Here is a 20,033-nt window from a genome sequence, read left to right on the forward strand (position 1 = left end):
CATCTGAGGAAATGTCAGGGGGTGTAGTACATGTTTAAATAAAGACGTGCTTGCTTCTCAATTACAAATGTCAGCAGCAATTAAAGGCAAGGTTTGAAATAGTGTAGTTTTTTTTTTGGTGTCCTTCACTTTTGCTATTAATGTCTGAAGCTCTATCAAAGGGAAATTATACTCTGGCCTTGGAAGACAGCAGTTATAATCAAGATGGGAGAAAACTGTAATCAAACCATCTCTTTTTTATTGAACAGTCAAGACTGCATTCCTTTCACAGAATACATGAATGTGAAATGGATGTCTTAACAATCTCTCAGAGTTGCATTAAAATGTCTCTGACCATTTTGATCTCAATATTATTCAAAGACTAGTGAATATGTTGTCTTGAAAGCATACTAAAATGTGTTTATTTTGTCATCTTACTACAACTGTCTGTTTTAAGCTGTGGCCAGTGGAATTTTTTTTCCTACTTAAAAAAGCAGATGTGAACACATAAAACATTTGAAGATAATAAGCATGTTTACAGTAACTTACTGATCCCACCATAGTGTGGATTGACTCTCTTCTCTAATGGGGAATTCAGTCCAGGCAAGGTAATCAATAACACTAGCTTACACAAACATTAAGAACCACAATGAAAAAACACAAGTTCCATGTCTGGATGAAATATCTTACTTTTAACATTTATATTTCTGCACTGTACAAAATGCCACAATAAACACTGTAAAGTAAAAAAAAAACCCTTTACCTTTTGAAAATAATAGCACAGCTGGGCACATTTAGCCTTGCAAATTAAATGCGAGCTCTTTATTTATCTCCAAAGTGAAATGTTGTTTCGCAGACATTCCCTGCTACACGTTTCAATAAGTTTTGATGATACACCTATGACAGGAATGGGCTTACCAAACTCAGTAATGGAAAAAAGTAGCAGAGCAACATTCAGAGATTTCAGAAATGCATCAGACCAGGTCACTCTAGTATTTAAACTTCTTCCAGCTGAGGTCTTGCTTTAGTAAAGACATGTGCAGCACACGATTTGATAAGGTCTCATCTCTAAACCAAAATCCTTGCCAAAGCAGCCTGTTCTTACTCAGCATCATGCAAAGAGATGAAGTGCCACGCACACTGCACACTGGTGCAGCCAACGAAGGAATGAAAAATGTATACACAATCTGCTCAGCTAGATACAGAGGCAGCATCTGCATCCAGCAAAGAACAGAAGAGCTAAGTCAATGAGCCCTCCTGAGTACCAGCAAGTGTACATGTGCTTTGTAAACTATGCCGCATGAAATATTACTGATTTGTCCAAATGCTGTGGAATAAATGCACCTCAGAATGATTCTGTTTTTAAATTATTAATTTGCTCAGTGTTTGATTCATTTCACTTCTCACAGAACTCACCTGATCTTCCACTCTTTGATTCAGAGAAACTGGTGATATCCAGCTTCAGTGTCCAGGAAGATTTCAAAATAGGAGCTGCAAGTTAATCAACCCAGAATGACAAGAGAGCAGTGTCTACCAGTAGCTCAAGTAGGGAGCTGCGTCAGCACACGTCAGCTGCAAAGGAGCAGGTAAAGGTTTATTTCCTGCTGAAAAGAGACGAAAAGAAACATAATGTTTCGGCCGTGAAGTCTTCTTCGGTTCTTCACACCCAAAGAGGGCTCTACAGCCGAAACGTTGTGTTTCTTCTCTTCTCTTTTCAGCAGGGAATAAATCTTCACGTGTCTACCAATATTTGCTTTACAACCTGATAGGGCTGTCCTCTAAAAGTTTGGGGAACCTTACATCGGTGAGTCCACACATCTCCCTTGGTAAAGGCATGCTGTTGTGGGAGCAAGACAAGAAAAAATATACAAAATACAAGAAATATTGTCTATTATTACACCTAAGTAAGATCAGCCACCCAGAACCTCTCTACTTTTATTAAATTGCAGCAAACTGGGTTATGACTATTCAGAATGCAACTTGTTACAAAAATCAAGCCAATATGCAGAAATACTTCACATTCTAATTTTTACAATATTTTGACATCAGATAAAAAAATTCCACCTTTAAATTAGACACATCAAAGTTGACATTGGCTGTCTGTTACTGTATATCCAGATTTTTAGCAATGAAGAGGAGACAGGACCTGATGTTTTTTTTAACTTAGAAAGTAAGTCAGATAGTCACAGTTGTGCCAGGTGCTCAAATGAAAAATGTTTGGATGTTGTGAGCAGCATGACCATAGCTCCAGGTTCAGGGCTAAGTTCTTGGCAAAAGCTCCTTCTGTGAGCTTTGCATGTACACTACAGTGTATGCTCCCTGTGTTCACATACTGTACGTTTCCTCCAGTCTCCCAAAGACATGCTGTGTACTGTAGGTTAACGGGACTGTGTGTGTGTCACCATAGACTGGCAGGCCTGGCCGACTGAGGTCCGATAACCCTGGGCAGGAATAAATGGCTTTTCAATAATGACTGTGTGGATGGATTACAATGTTGTAACAGATCAAAGCAACAGTAAACTGTACTTGGAGAGAGCTCTGGGTTTCTTGAAAACTGCTCCTAAATAACATTTATCATTGCCATTATATTATTTTATTCTGCAGAATCAAATTATAGCTTATAAACTTGAAGAAACCACCATACCCAGGGTAAATAAACACGGAACAAATTATATAAATCATCTTAAAGGCTACCTGTAAAATTCATCATCTCAGATGAGTTGTTCCCCACCCTTTGGCAATGACCTTTAGTTGACAACTGTCTTGTCTTGTTTAAGCAACATTTTTATGAAACATTACGTAGCTTAAACTGACAGGGACACAGCTCTTCTGGCACTGAGTTTCTCCACACAGGAACGGGGAGAGAAATTCAGCGGGCTCCTACAGGCTGTGTGTGGACAGCTTCATTAGTCTTTCAGTTATTTAAGGTAGATTTACAATAGTGCAAGGAAACAGATTATGGACTAAAGATACTGCATACAGAATTGTTAAAGTGTAACCTTTCAGGCTGCATTCGGTAATTATTAAGTTTTAGAAACAGGACCTTTAAATCTGCACAGTGAAGTCAGATCACACACACGTCTCAGCCCATTTTGTGATTTGCGAGCTCCATTTCAGTTTTTTCCTTTCGAGAAGTTGCTAACAAATGTTCGGGAAGGATGACAACAACCGAGTTCAATCGGTCTCAGCTGTCAGTAATCAGCAATCACTCCTGACATCATTTCCTCTCCTGAAACACTACAAATACTGGAAGTGATCCCCTTTTCTCCCTCGAATACGTCTCCCTCGAATTTCGACAAAACACTCCCTGATCCTTTCAGTACACTTAATCCCTGGGTATTGTTATTCCTAACAAAGTTATGTTTTGCGGTATCTACTCAGTGACCACATGGCATTCCTGAAATAACTTAAGCACACAATTTGTTCTATCATTGCAGTGTGCTTTTTATTCATACTGTACTTTCCCAAACTGGAACTGCCAGTTGTTCAAGACTGTTTTCTGAATAGATGTCTCCACCTGAATGGGAGCCTGCAGACAACGAGGAGCTAGTCGGTGTCCGACACTCAAGAGGCTTACAGGAGAGGGAGCTCTGATTGAATGGATGAGCAGCAGGTCTCTGACAACATGGCAGTCCTGCAGGTGCTTCTCAATAGGCTGAAACTGCTGTTTCTCAGAAAAACCAAAAACCAGCTAAAACTCCTCCTGCGCCAGTAGCACTGTGCCGTGGTGGTACTGCAGCCTGGGGTATCCAGCGGTCTGGTCACATGATCACATGATCCTGACTTGAACCCCTGACATCTGGGCCGCGGTCCCGACTTGCCCTCGTTCTTACTGGTCCAGCCCCACAGGAGCCCCTTGTGATGGGGCTTTTTTTAATGAAAAATGTATTTTATTATAGGAGAATCCAGACACTGGAACTTCGCATGCTGCAGAGATCCTAATATAAAAGATCTGAAAATCTTACATTTACAAGTCAAGAAAATCTACAAAGGCCTGATTGCTAACAGTAACTTATTCTGTTTGCTTAAACTATGTAGAACTTAGTTGCTTAAACTATTTGCCTAAAAATGTATCTGCAAATGTATCTCTATCTGCTGATGAAAATATACTGAAACCTACTGTAACTTTGAAATCTTTAAGTAAGCACAATCATAACTAATAAGAGAATTTCCTATTCTCTTATTAGTGAGGGTGGTGAAGTCAGCGCAGCTCATCACCGGCTGTGAGCTACCAAACATCCAGGATATCTACTCAGCTAGATGTCTGAAGAAGGCCAGGTCCATTCTCAAGGACCCCAGTCATCCCAGTCACAAACTGTTTTCCCTCCTACCGTCCGGTAAACGGTATCGAAGCATTCGGTCAAAGTCCAACAGACTACGGAACAGCTTCTACCTCCAGGCAATAAGACTGCTAAACAGCCAACCTGCAGCTCCTTCAGCAAATCACCCCTAATGGCTACATGGACACACAGTTTTCACTGTATTCATCATACTGCACTACTTGGACATAATGTATTGCATTCACCCTGGACACATCGCAGCTCTATTTATATTGAGTTTTGTCTGAGTTTATTTCATTCAATTTCTATTTCATTATTATCTATTATTATGTCACCTTATTTTTTGTGACTTTAATTTTTGTGATTTTTACCCCCCCAGTGAGCTCGTAGAAAAGACATTTCATTGCCAGCAACTACTGCTGCACACTGTATTGTTGTGCATTTGATAAATAAACTTTGATTGATTGATTGATTAATATTAGGCAAGAGAAATACTATACAAGAAAATGAAAAATACATTACATAAAATATAAAAATACACAGGATCACAATTCCTGATACATCTAAAAAAATCACTCCAATCCCTGTCATGTAGGAAGATTCAAAGAAATCATACACAGCTAATCCAATCTTAAACGTGTCTCTGCAAGCTGGTTGTTTTCCGGCTGTTCAACATTTTTAAACACACAGGCAGGAATTCTCACCTATTACAGGCAGTGAATTGCATTTTAAATAAACTCCAGTTCCATTACTGGTTCATTTAGGTTTCCTTTAGAAAAAACAGCTTGTGCCAAGAACACAAATAAATGTTTGACACCAAAACTAATAACGAACTAATAACATTCATTTACATCGAATGCTGAACTTCATAGATTTAAAAGTTGCAGCAGAGGAGTTTTGGGTTTGAATCCCAGCTGGGATGCTGCTGAGCTGTCGTACCCTTGAACAAATTATTTCACTCGAATTGTTTCTGGTAAGCGCCTACTTTATTGATAAGTCCTAATATTGACATTGTAAATGATTATTTGTTTTGAACAGATTTACCTGGTCACAGGTGCAACAGGAAATGAAACCAGCATTAGTAACCATCAGAGAGAAACCTAACAAATTCTACAATTTCTATTTTCAACCCTTGTTGAAATGCAGTTCTCACACGTTTTGGTCAGAGGCCTTGGAAATAAGTCAGGATTGCTGATTAAATCAGAAGTTTCTATCGCCTTCATCTGACTGGTTTTGACGTGCTATTTCTGTCTACCCCACCACTGTCTGCTGTGGCAGCTGAACCTGTAGTCATCTTCCTTGACTCATCATTTTTTTCTTCACTGCAGTGTCACCCAAGAGCAGCCCACACAGAGCCAACATGTGAAGATCTCATCGCAATTACTCCTACCTTCTCTCGGTGAGAGCAAATAAGGAGCTGGAGATGTGTTCTGAGTTTAGAGATCCTGCCTGCTCTGTATCGGTGACTTCCTTCATAGGGCATTACCTTAGAAACCAACCAGCAAGGTCTGACCTTGCCTGCTACTCTGATGCCCACATACTGTAAGAACACAGCAGTGAGCAGCACATACTGTACATAAAGCAGCTGATATGAAAATATGGAATACACTCCACATTGACAGTCCAGCACTTTGCAGGACTAAATCCATAATGTACATGCTTGGACAAACACTACATACTGTATCAAGTGAGAACTATCTTATGAAAAGATTTAGCAATAAAAAAGCATAACTGAACCTTCAGAAACCCTTGCCAAGTTAAACTTGGGTTTGTGAGATTGGGATTTGTCACCCTGAGAACATATGCACCTTGCAAAAGTTTTCTGGATGGATAGGATGTATGGAAAAGTACAGTATACAGCACTCAGGACAGGGACTTGCAGTATATCCATCCCTAGTGAATCTTCTCAAATGGGTTGAAATGCTTTTGAAGCCCCTTGAAATGACACAAAATTCCAGTCACTACCACAGCTACCAACACGTTTAGGTTGGGATTTTTTTTCTTTTTTCTTCGTTATGCACGGATCATTACATAGCAGGTGCGTTATATTTTACATCCGGAGGCTGGAGGGAACATACTGTATGACTATTGTAGCAAAGGAATCCAATTCAGATCAGTGGTACTGCAGGCAAGCTCAGTACCTTATTGACAAATGGTGTGCATGTTGTGTTGCCCTCCCAACAGCCACAGTGTGTGCCTGTGCGACACCCGAAAGACACATGAACAATATGCGGAACATCCCACTCATCCACCAATGCATGATTAGCACAGAAGGTTGATTTACCAGGGACTTGACTGAAAGTCTAGAGTGCCTGGCAATCAGCTCTGATGTGCATTGTGCATCATTGCAAATATACTGTAACAGAAAGGATACATGGAAATATTGGCAAGAATAATACAGGAGAGATATTTAAGTACAGGTCTTTAAGGTAACGACTGACTTCAAGGTACTTTGGAAAACTGATAGTAAATGATCATTTACTACAGAAAGAAAAAAAATTCTAAGCTGGAATTTAGAGACACAATTGTAAGATTTGGCTCAAGTTTAGTACAGCAATATCAACATGTAATATTTTAGGAAGTGGAGGTTGTTCAAAGTGCTGAGTACATTAAACTACAGTAATGTCTTTCATGACAGGGCAAGAGAAGGACATTACAGTCCCATGGTTACACACACCAGCTTCTTTAATCTTCACCAAATATTCTTCATAAAATTGAAATGAGAAAATGTCATGAAATCCAGAAAACCTTTTTGAAATGCCAATTTCTGTGGCATACACAACACATCAGCTGTCTCTCATGGCCATGTCCCTTCTTAAGGAAATAACTTGTAACTCTATCAAAAAATGTGTCACTTTGGAAAAATGTGTGGCTATTCAACAAATAATTATAATGTACGCCCAAGGAATCAAAACTGAGCACATCCTAATGCAGTTGACACCTAACTTTTTTAAGTGCTCTAAATGTATTTATTGTTTTGATGTTACAGTGACAAATTAGGAATTTCAGAAATGACAGTTAAACTACTTTTAACATTCGTTGTAATAACATTATTTCTAGCACAAAGATTTTGTCCAGAGATTTCTTAGTATGGTTGTAATACAGAAAATCTCAAAATTAGAATTACTGTATTAGGGGTTGTGCTAATTAGCAACAGATGGGATTGGAAACTTAAAAAATACGCAGAAAACAGTGAACAGGTTTGTGTTTGTATTGATGAAATTATATAATCCACGTACATTTCTTTGATACAGTTATTTGTGGACAACCAGCCAATAAATACAACTCTTGTACATCCTATTAAAAAATGAAATTCCTAGTCAATACAGGTTTCAGATGTTAGAAAAACTGCAAGATCAAAGTCTGAACACTGAAGACTGAATATTTGGTTTGACCTCTGTGTGTGAGCCAACAGCCAGGAAAGGAATTACAGCTAATTTGCCACAAATGGAGCTACTGTTACCAATCAAGACATTAAACTGAGGTTTGTTTAAAAACATCAAAGTTTTCAATCTTGAGATCTCAAGTAAATCCATGTACAGATAAGAAAATGCAGTTTTTGCTTAGATACTGTACATTATTGTAATCTTTATTTTCTATTAATATCCCTAGATCATCTCACTCCAAAAACCCATTCTAATGCAGTGCTTCTTTAACAGATACAGTATAGCTGTATTTGATTTCTCATGTGTTATGTCTTTAATTACTTGGGATTATTGGATAGTAAGACGTACTTAATAAATGCAGATATATTTTCACTATGGAGGCCAGTAACAAGAACATCTATTAGTGTAATAACATTTATTGTTACTTAACAATATAAAATAAAGTGCCTGTGCTTCCCACATATGATGTAGATATTCCTATTGTGTTCAAACTGAATGCACATAAAGACATGAAGGCATGTCTTTGTAACATTTGTTCATCTAAGCTGCCACACAGTTTGATCATTCTAGCTAACTCTTGACAGATGTGGATGCTAACTGATGCTGTCCAGTTAATACACAAAAAACTATTGAGATTAAGCCACAAATTCAAACCTGTTCAGTTAAAGTTTAGCCTCTCTGCACTCCTGCAGTCCCAAGCCTTCACCGATTCACTGATTAAAGATGTAAAAACAAATCCTTTGGTCAAATGGCCAGTTAAAACCACCTTTACATCCTCAGCAAGCAAAGAGGACAACTGAAAGCAACACAGAATTATCAAACATAAATGGTGCTCATTAAATATCTGGTGTGATTCACTTCATTCAGCTCCACTCAAACTTAAATATATTTTACTTCAAATAAAACAAATTTAGATTTCAAAAATCTAATTTGAATCACAAAGTCTGGGTACATGGTAAAAGGCCAAAGATTTGCCTGTCAACTAAAAAGTTATCCTTTTAGAAAGGAGATGTTAAGATTGGAGGTTAAATTCTTCGAAGGGCTCACAGTTTCCAGATGGTCTTTGTGAAGTCTTGTATTTTAAGATGAGTGGTTATCATATTTGTTAACCCTTTCCTCACGGCTTATTTCAAACTTCAATTCATGTCTGGCTTCTAGCATTATTGCACTAATGAAACATCATTCAAACTCTTGCATCTGTATGTTTTGTATTAGAACAGGAAAAGTTAGGGTGAAGTACAGTAACTTGTACTTGATCAATTGGGAACTTTTAAGAAGATGTACTGTAAGGAAAACAGCCACTATATTTCACTCACATGTTCTCCAAGGAAGAGAAAGACAGCATGCCTGAGAAAGAATAAGACCAATTTCTTCTTCATTTTTTATTAAGTTTTTAAATATATTGACATGGAAGAGGCACTAGAAACTTTTCAAATGAGCAGATCTCCAAGAAACAAGGGATGTTATTAATACAGTAGATTCACAGGCCATAAAAAAATCTAACAGTCTCTCTAGACATACTGTACAGCAGATGATACTACTTGTCTGGCACAATTGTTAATGTACAGTAGACCCCTTAGGAAAAGAAGGTCTTCCCGATTCTGTTAAAGGTCTTTGAACAGGCAACAGAAGTAATGAATACAAACAGAGCATATGATATAGATTATTTAGACCTCAGAAGCCATTTGCTAAAGTTTCTAATAAATGTTTAATTTCTAGATACATTTTTTAATTAATTACATGCATTCAAGATAATGCATGTTTTTGGATTAAAAACTGGTTAATGGATAGAAAACAAGGCGATCTGAATTACGACGGATTCCTTTCCCAATATACTGTGTAACAATGATCTTGATTCTGATACAAGTCAAGTTTGCAAGATCGATTATATCACAATAGGAGGATTAGAAAACACTGCAGCAGCTTATTTAAAGTCAGTAGTGAAATACAGACCAGAGAACACGCCAGAGCTACACTACAGGGACCCGCATTTGAAACTAAAACCAGGAGGCGTTTCTTTATACAAAATAAGAGCAGGAACAAGCTACTGTACTGAGCCTTGTTGCTAAAACGATAGCCAGGCTTTCAAGGAAGGAAAAGGCCCCAGGAAAGTACTGCCAACCCAGAAGCTAGATAGACTGAGTGGCCACCTCTCATTTGTAAGGTTATAAGAAAGTTTAGGAATTAGAGAAGGCCATTCAGCTACTCTGCCTGTAACTAATTAGTGATCTCTTTCAGATAGCTCTTGAAAGAAGCCAGAGTGGGCTTTGACAACATGGCTGGATAACTAGTTCTACACTCCCACAATCTGATGTTCTTATATTTTATATTATATGCTGTAGGCATTGCGTTCTTGTAATTTTTAAATTAGAATATAGGCACTTGAATCAACAGACTTTGTTTGCACAAGTATGAGCAATACAAGTGGACACAATATGGAGCAGGATCATCAATACTAGAAGTAAAACTGAGGAATTATGTTACAGTATGTTATGTTGCTGGTCGTTCTTTTAATGTGGCAAAGTTCTGTATTGCTTGTATTCACAAGCAAACTGAGTTTTCACTATTAGGCCAATATTATAACCTTCGCTCTGCTACCATACCTTCCTCAGCATGTCCTGGCTTATTGCATCATCAATGAGCCGAAATCTCATTCACAGATTTCCGGCTACAACAGAGAGCTTTGAAGAGGGTATGTCCCCGTCACTCCAACAAAGTGTTTATCATTCCAGCCTCTCCTCACAAGACTACTAGAGGTGTCATTGTAATATAAACCACGTCAAGTGGGAATGCATTGCTACTATTATGCGGAAAAATGCATCTGTCTGTTTTAATTCCAGCTCTCCTTAAGCATAGCAAGGACTGACAGGATTTTAGCCTTCTAAATGACAGGAGCTGAGAATTGTGGCCCCTTAATACAAGGCTATTGTAACATACAATTATTAACATTGATTAATACTCGAGAAATATCAATTTCATTATTCCTGATCGATAGTTAGGCGCATACTTTCAGAGACCCTGGAACCTCAGCTGGGAGTGCTGAATTTGCAAAAGCAGTGAAGTGCAATGTGTCTGTGCTTGACTATAACGCTCTAGACTATCGTCAGAGCTGGGAAAACCACAAGGACTCTGAAAAGATGTTGCTAGAGAAAATGTGCCAGCTTCATATTTTGACGCAGATCAGGAAAAAGATGGCTGCATTTGCAGGATTTACAGAAAAGTCATCTATGGCAGAATGCGTGTGGAAAACATTTGCCCCTTCATGACCTCATTTCAGCAGCTCAGCACTTAATCTAAGAAGCAGGAAATGCACTCAAAAACATGCTGTAGAACCCCAACCTGCTTGTTTCCAGAACAGGTCCTCTGCATCACTATCTTTTTATATTTTGTTCTTCATAACAGTTCTCATTCATCAGTCGGCCTTTCTCATCTTCGTGTGTTCGGTCTCTGCTTGCACCACCTGCTGACAGCTGCCACTGGGCCTCATTGTTCTCGGCCCATCAGGGCCATCCGAACGCAAGCACCGCTCCACCCTCCTCTCACAGCGTGACACGTCTCTTAACCCCCCCGAGAGCAGGCTCGGGCTGCTTTTGTCTCGTGTTTTTGTGTTAATGCCTAGTCAGCCAAATGCGATTTATAAGAATAAAAAGAATACAGAAGTGAGCATATTTTTAACAGCAGTAGTTATTTTTTTTCCCCGTGAAGGAGAGAACAATGACTGTCAATTAGCCTACTGGAGATGCAGCTTTGCCAGGTCTCCCCAGAGAGTTCCTCCTAATTGAGGATGGGTTATTTCCCTCCATTACTCTGCTACAGCAGGGAGGCCAGCGCAGTGTCTTGTCTTCTGGGAGACACTTACACAGATTCCCAGGCTGGTCATACAAACGCACGGAAAGAGGAAAGGCAGCTTTCCGAGGGACTGTGCCACGTGGAACTGGATGAGACCCGGTGGAAATGTATCCTTTCTAGTAGAGCCGCGGTATTTACCGAGAACACATTCCTTTATCCAGGACTTGGATTTTCTGAATAGGCAAAGAATTGGCATATCAGTGCTCTTTAAATACATTGCACTGTTTCTGCCTCTCCTTCTCACAGAGCACATTGGTCTCTAGTGCACTGGGCAAACTGACAGCACACCAATAAGTGTTGCTTTTGCTTGTCAAACTCTCAGTGTATTTACAGCAAAAATATAACGTGGATCACATCTGAGCGGAACCCACCGAGTATTATTTTAAATCAAAGGAACAACAGGAACATTTTAGGCCAATATGCATTTCATTATTCTATGCATGTTCAAGTGTTATGATAATATTGTTGTTATACAGTATGTGTTGCTGAGACTTCAGTAAGGATTCTGCACTTGCTCCCAGAGGTAAATTCAGTTTTCATATGAAAATAAAACACTTAAACTCTGTTTTCCAAGCTGAGCTTCACAATTTATTTCAATTTTATTGTCCTCAGTGCAAAACAACATCTTATCATTTGCCATAAGCTGTTAAGCACTGCAGAACAACACCATGTTGTAATAAATAATGTATTATACACTGTATTAAAGCAGATGCACTTTTTATATATTTACATACAATCAGGTACTAAAGTTTAGAGACACTATGGAACAAAGATACTGACATGCATAAAGCTTGAGTATGAAGTGACAGCAGTCCATTTTTGGGACAGAATAAATAGATAATATGTATTAATTTCAGATCAGCACCCTACAGAGTTATGGTAATCTACTTCAGAGTCTTTTGGTTAACATATGGTGGCCTGCATCACATATCTCTTCACAATACTGTACATTTTTCACATAAAATCATGAAAACATCATCTTCCTGGCTCCTCTAAGTCTTTTTACCTTTGTCCCTTGAGTATAATCATATTCCACAGTTGGTCTACTTACTTACAAAACTACTTAAAAAGCCTGATTATGTACAGCGTCTGAAGTCGCAGCATGATAATCAGTGTACTCCGGCACATGGTTGACTAAACTGGGACTTGACAAACAGCACTGAGGTATTTTCTCCATTCCTCCTCTTGCAAATACTGCCAGGTTGAAAAAGGAAGACATAACCCTTTTCTCCTCTGCTGGGATAACCTTTACTTCTTTCTCATCTTTGTTACACTAACAATTTGTTGCATTAAGAGTGTTTTCTTGTTCAGACAACTCAAGTCTCCATGGAGATAGAAACTTCACTCTTAATAACTTTTCACCCTGTGCAGTTATGTTCCCTGTCTGTGACTCTGTGCATGCACTTATCTGCCAGAATCTCTTAGAAAGCTCACAGATGGATGATGCTCAGAATACCCCTGTCTTTTATTATTATTATTATAATTATTACTATGACTGATGCCACAATACCTGCACAGCACTATCAGACCTGGGCTTATCTCAGCGAGACAGCGAGGCAGCGGTACAGCGAGGCAGCGAGGCAGCGAGGCAGCGAGACTGCGAGGCAGCGAGGCAGCGAGACTGTGAGACTGTGAGACTGCGAGACTGCGAGGCAGCAAGACTGCGAGGCAGCGATACAGCGAGACTGCGAGACTGCGAGGCAGCGAGGCACCGAGACTGCGAGGCAACGAGGCACCGAGACTGCGAGGCAGCGAGAAAGCATTCAGGACCGTGTGTGTTGTCCTGCTGGTCATGTCACAGAAGTTATTAGCAAGATGAAAATATGACAATGGATACTTTACTGCGAGTTTGATGGCTCAGAGACCGGGCACATGCTTGTCTGGGCTCTGGAAGAACAATAGGCTAGACTCCCACAAGGACTGGGAACCTGGTGCAAGACAGGCATCACAGATTTATACAGTACCATGAGGTAAGCGCTACTGTAGCCATTAGACCCTGTGTTGGTGAACTCAGTTGATGATAAATGTTAACCAGTAAAATGAATTTACCTCTGTCATGTCAGTTCAATTCAAAGTCACGGCACCTGCTACAAAAATGATTTTGTCATTTTCCTGATAACTTGTGAATTTGCTGCAGTTAAAAGTGATAAGTTTCTTTGTGCGCTCTGTATAGATTTCAGGCATCCGTCCTATTGAGGCAGGCCTGACTTAACGATGCATGAAAAAGGTTTAGTTTTGAAATGGGTTTCCTCTCTCACCGAACACTGAAACAGCTAACAGAGATGTGATTTTCTACAAAACCAATGAAGAAAAACAAAGCAAAATGCAATCATAATCTTCTCTCTTTTCTTGTGTTGTTGAGGGGGATTACAGCAAGGTAAATTGCCCAATTGCCAAGGGTCCTATATCTGTGGAGTGTAAAAGGAAAGTCCATTTTAATATTCTACTCAGCGCTGCTTTGTTATATTTTATAATGTCAGGTAAGAATGAGGTAATGGTAGTTTATCCTTAGTTGCCTCTGGCCCAGAGCTCACTAAATAAGTCCCCTTCTTTTCTTATCAGTCCCAGTGAGCTAATGAACATGGTCACCATTTTGACCTTGATCATTTTCATTAAAAATTCATTAAAATGTGCAATTTAAAAATTCAGCGCAGTAGTTTAGTTATAGTGCTTGAATTTTGGCCACATTTAAGAATAAGTGTTAGAAATAATAGGATATTATATAATATAATATAATTTAGACTGGGACTTTGGTTTAATTATAGTGTGCTTTCGATGTTTTCTTTTTAGCATTCTTTGAAGTGCCAGTGCAATTGAAAGACATTAATAATCTAATTTGCTACATACCAGCTAATTTCAAACATTTGTTTTTCATTACAGTACTACAACTGAGGGATTTAAAGGATAAATAAAATAATCAATAATCAAGAGCATTAATTGAATTAATTGCTGCTCCTATAAATCAGGGGAGAATGTCAAAGATCAAATCATTTCCATAAATAAATCTGGTAATAAAATGTTTGTTTCTGATTTTCCTGATGACTAAAAGCCCATGTTTCTTCACAGAGGATTAAACGAATTAAAAGAACAACTTAAAAATTAGACAATGAAAAGAAAAATGAGGAAGAAAAGAGTTTCTATTTATCTCTCTTTTTTGTAGAACACAAATTGGTCTAATTGACTGTAGTTTTATTCCTGGCCAGACCGGACTTCTTACTAGTGTTAATCAAGTCCGCTTGTTTTGTGTCCATTAATATGCAAAATACAACAAATTATTCAAACTACAGCTAAATTAACTTTTAATCATGTTATAAACACCAAACTAATGAGAATTTATACTAAGCACATTTTTTGACATTCAATTCATTATGCACTTGAGATAAGTTTATGCGGAGTTCTGAATTTTAATGGCTGACAGTATTCATAATACTGAGCATACAGAAAGCAGAGAGTTATGAAATACATCAAATGGTTTTGTTCTGTATTTCTCATTAAATGACATTCTAATAAACACTATCAAAAGTTACACTTTGTGCAGGGTTTCTTCGGTTTTAAAGGATTTTAACCTTTCAATAAAGAAACAAAAGGAATACACATTTCAAGATTCAAATGCACTGAACACAATCTTTGAGGGACCTGATTCTGTATGTTTCAGCCTTCTTTTAAATAATGCAGCGCACTTCACTCCTTGGTAAATATCAATCTCTCTTTTGGAGAGCACCAGGATTTCAATTAATGGTCACAGAACAAATTAAAAATAAATGAATATACAGTATTACTTCTTTTTGGAGGTTTCTCTCAGGGTTGGTGCCAATTACTGAGGCACTAGTTACTAGTACGCTGCAAACAAGACAATTAATATTTGTTTATGTGATGCAATGCCTTCAGTCTGATTTTTTACTTATAGTTTTCAAAAGCAACTGCTGCAGAATATACAGTAACAATAAACCTGCACAGCTACTCACAAGGAATTGATGCAGGTCAGGTTTTGCAGTTACTGAATTTTATTTATAAAAATTAAACGAAAATGTTCTGTATTTCCAGGGATTTATGATGGGGCAAAATGTATGCCTTTTTTAACCAACCATGTATGTTATTTTAACCAAGAGACTTTTTCAGTATGTGTAAAACTGTGAGTAAACCAGTACCTTGTTTTAATAAGGTAGAGTAAGTTAAGGAAATAGAAACCTCTGCTACTGAGACCAGATATGGAGCCACATACTGACATACTCAAACTTAACCACAGACATCACCAAGAAGAACCTGTTCAGTGAACAGTAAACCATTTTCAAGAGTAGGTGCACTTTTGTCTGAGAGAGCCAGGTTGTTTTTTAAAACATTTAAGACTGCAAAAAACAGGACTAGTACTGTCTAAATTGAACAATAAATTCAATTAGTTGGTACTCTGTTTGCCTTACACTGCACTTTTTAAAAAGCCCAAATGCATCTGTAAGAAGGTTAAATAGGGTGTTCAGAATTGTAGTAGACTGCGCTTTGATTAAATTATTAGTGTTGGTATTGAATCAATTAAGCAATCTATTCTAAATCATTAAATGTGTGTTTTCCAAGTGGCAGTCTGCATTCCTACTGGGCTTTAGCTAAACTAGTAAATATGCGAATTTCCTCTGAGGACCAGGATCACAAGAATAAGGAATAAATTCATTGTCTAAGCCCTTACAACTGTAATAATATATTTTGTTCCCAGAAGTATATGTTAAATCTTGTAAAATAAGAACAGGTTTTATCATTATCTCCTTAAAGAAAATACCACATTCCGTGTACAATACAGCACAAAGTGCCAGTAACACAAGGGATGTGTGATTAAATGTTGGCAAATCTGAATATACTGTACAATGAAGGGTGTTTTTGAGTCTTGGCTATAATTCAAAATGCATTCTGGAATTTCTTTTCAGGCATTCAAATCTAATTATATATATTGCTTTGTTTTTGCTTCTCGCAATGTACTGTAAGTTGTAACCTTTTGGGAGTCTATAATAAATTAACAGTTACTGACACCCAGTATGGTTTGGTAGCAATATCATACTGTACATCATAGGATCTAACACTTACCTGTATACAGTACCTGCAATTCCAAGGATGTCTATAGTCTTGCAGTCAGAAATATTGCAATACTGCACATTAATTTAGTACACTAGAACTAAATTACTTTTTAGACAAGCGTGAAACATTAGTGAATACATTTATTTCAGATGCAGCGTGCCATCACTTGTGTCTGCAGTTGTACATTGTTCTACATTTGGAGACTCACAAGCAATTCCTGTGCACTGGAGAGCTGTGAGGATTTCATCTAACATTAGTACCTGGTTGTGTCTGCTGTACTCCCAACAGCGAGTGCACCAGTTGGCATGCACTGAACATACCTGGCTGTCACTTGTGAGGGACAGCCTGCCAAGGCACCTGTACTTTGGCACTGAGTGAAACATTGTCAGGAGGAGGAGAGTCCTGCAGGGGCAGTTTAAGAAAACCCCACATCTGTGGGCTCCACAAACCCTCCCTTTCACAGAGCCTCACGCGCAGAACCGTATCATTTTCCACTGTGTTTATTTACCCCAGACTTTGATCCTGAATTGGGCTGGTTTCATGTATCAGAGGTTAAATGACTTCCATGCCAAGCAGACAGCAGCCACCAATTCAGATTGTTTAAGAGGCATTACAAATTCACTGTGCCTACTGGCTAAGTGAAATATTCTGAGATCCAGTGTCGAACCAGTGTGCTTTGGATTTTTATGCCAGAACAGATTGCAGATTTTCTGCAAAATTCCACTCTTTTCCACTCTGACCAGTTTTTTTTTATTCTCTTGTTTTGACTAGACACAGAACCAGTGTTCCCACTGGACTTCTTGTGAATTTATTTGCTTGAGACAACTTAGTGACTCACTGCTTTGTCTGTGACTCATTTAACGCACCTCTCGTTAGCAACTACTGTACAGCATGTCTGTGACATTTTGTTGCTCAGAAAGTACCCTGCATTATAAAAACAATGGCTCTATAATCCCAAATTTCAAGCTCATTTTACAAGCAGTTAACCACTTGTTAACAACTCCAGATGTTGTGTCTCTGCTCCTTTTTATAGTTCTCTTCTTATTTCTAACTCTATTCATCAACCTTTTGCCAAACGCAAGTGTCAGAGGTTTCACAACGTACCTCAAGCGTGCCTTAATGCCCTCCGCGCTGATGTCCTGCAGAATAACGCGGTGGAGATCTCCGGGTCCGGCAGGCGGCTCCGGCAGGGTCCGGTTATTTGGAGTGAGCCCAGAGCGGCCTGTCTGCCGCGTATAACGGCCAATCAGGAGGCCGATGAAGAAAAGCCCGCTGCCCACCACAAAGTATTTTGCAGCCTTCCAGCAGGTCCTGCGGCTGCTCTTTGGTGCCGGTCTAGTGAAGTGAGACACATAGTCGGGGTCTTCCTGGAGCCGCTCAAAGCGACCCTGAGGAGAGACGGAGGGCTGCGCTGGCTCCATGTCGAGGTCCGTGGGGGCCGTCGAATTCCCTGCGGGATGCTGGCCAGTGCTCTCCAGCTGGAACCTCTCAAATCCCGGCTCCTCCAGCTCCTTTTCCATGTCCCACTCAAGGTCCAGCACTGTGGCCTGGAGGGCCTCGCCGTCCAGGTCCTGAGAGTGCAAAGCCCCCCCATGTCCTGCGGTCACTTTCCGGTAGGCCATGTTTTTAGCTGCAGGTCAGAAAAGAGTTCGCTGCAATTAGAGCCACTCCGCCACTGCACTCTTACCTAACCCTAACCCTGCCCTGGCATGAGATAGGAGACATGCACGCAACAGTACACACTAACTTTAACTTTATTCTGCACATTTAGCACTCTGTCTCTTCTTACACACCCGGTGATTGCAGAAACGTAAAACATACCAGGCAAATTCTAAATGATTATTTCAGTTGCTTTCCATGTGCATCTAGTATATTCTGGGAAAACAAAATATAGAACCAACACTATAATACTTCTAACACTTCTTTCAAACTTTATGAACAACTTCATTATGTACAGTACTGTATATACAGTAATGAAGTTAAAATCACTTAATAAAACAGAATGGAACAAGTTTTATTGTATTAACTTAAGGTTAATCTTTTCTTCTGCCTCATATGCTAATTTCTAAGTGAAAGAAATTTTACAGGCAGAAATTCTAGCTTTTAAAGTAAAACAAAAAATACACTAAGCTGCAAAAAGATAGTGTTGAGAGGCACTGAGAGATACCGTATTTCTTATACCAATCCATAATGCTCAACAAAATGCCTCACTGACATTAAAATCAAACCTTTCAATATTCATATCACAAGGGTTAAGGGGCTGATAAATTAAACTTTGACCCTGATACAATACCTTGAAGTCAAATCAACAGGATTTTTTATAGCGACTGCCACGGTGAGACACAGTTTTCATCTCTATGATGACAGCTGACATTCCATCATTGAAACATCAGCAATTTAACGGTTTTCAACCCTCAGACAGAACCATCAATTAGAATGAAATGCAGATGCAGTCTTTAACTTCTCACAATGATTGATGTTTGACTGACATCTGAAATGATATCGCCCTCTTCTTCTGCATAGTTAGTGTTTGAAATCTGATTCAACCATATCCATTACCATTACTGTATATGCAGGGTATATCTTTGGGGAGATTTATTTAAATGCAGATTGCTCTGAATTGCATTACCAAAACTTTAAAACAAAATACAGGGGGATTTTTTTTTCTCACCAGTGACATACTTAAACACGTCCAACCAAAACACGATTGGGTACTGTTAGACTGAAGTCAAAATGCCAGTTTCTTAGACACAGTTTATTTTGTGTTTTAAAACGTTTGTCAAGAAGTTGATTGAAACTGATGATTTTGTTAGTTCACATGGAAGCTAAGATGGAACTGCAGAACCATAAACAAACTGGTTCTGTTTTTCCTAACAAAACCTGATTTATTGTAACAGATATTGCACTGACTGAAATATTATCCACTGAGTTTACAGTAACTCCAGATCTTGAATGTTGGGATAATTCATTTTCTACCTAATACATTAAGTATCCTGCCTGGGCACTAATCATCTTGTAACTCATGGTATACCATACATAGCATACGTACAGAACAAAGAATTTCTTTAGATTTGCGCACACTGCCTTGTCCGCTGCCTTGGTTACGGAACGCGAGCTGTCACTTCCTCATTTCCCTACAATCTCACAGTGTTCTGCACTGCCCCTGCTTTTACACGAACTCCTACTGCCGGTTCTCGTCCAGATCCTGTCTCAGCTCACTCACACTTAAAGTCTTTGGTCACTCGGTACACAAGAGCTGGAGCACGGGCGAGCATGTTGCAGGTGAGCAAAGCCGGGGAGAGATGCCGATTCATGCGCCCATTATTCATGCAATTAATAAATTAGCTAATTAGTTGAGCTTGGCGAAGATTTTGCCTTAGTCTTCAAAATTATTCATTGTTTTCCCATGTCATTAGTCCGTTTATCCCTGTAATTAGTCCAGCCCGGTTACTGTTTCTCAAGTAATTAGCCCATCTTG

At 38.9% G+C, this 20,033-nt stretch overlaps 1 protein-coding gene across 1 annotated transcript in view; it reads right to left on the reverse strand.

Moving 5' to 3' along the window:
- Positions 1–20,033, reverse strand: part of naaladl2 (N-acetylated alpha-linked acidic dipeptidase like 2) — a 259,632-nt gene that overhangs the window by 169,988 nt on the left and 69,611 nt on the right. The window contains exon 2 of the mRNA XM_088913972.1: positions 17,660–18,185. Within this exon, the coding sequence (XP_088770098.1) occupies positions 17,660–18,185 (526 nt within the window). The remainder of the gene's footprint in view (positions 1–17,659; positions 18,186–20,033) is intronic.

The sequence above is a fragment of the Atractosteus spatula genome, chromosome 4 (genome assembly GCF_055471065.1).
Source record: "Atractosteus spatula isolate fAtrSpa1 chromosome 4, fAtrSpa1.hap1, whole genome shotgun sequence".
Lineage (NCBI taxonomy): Eukaryota > Metazoa > Chordata > Actinopteri > Semionotiformes > Lepisosteidae > Atractosteus > Atractosteus spatula.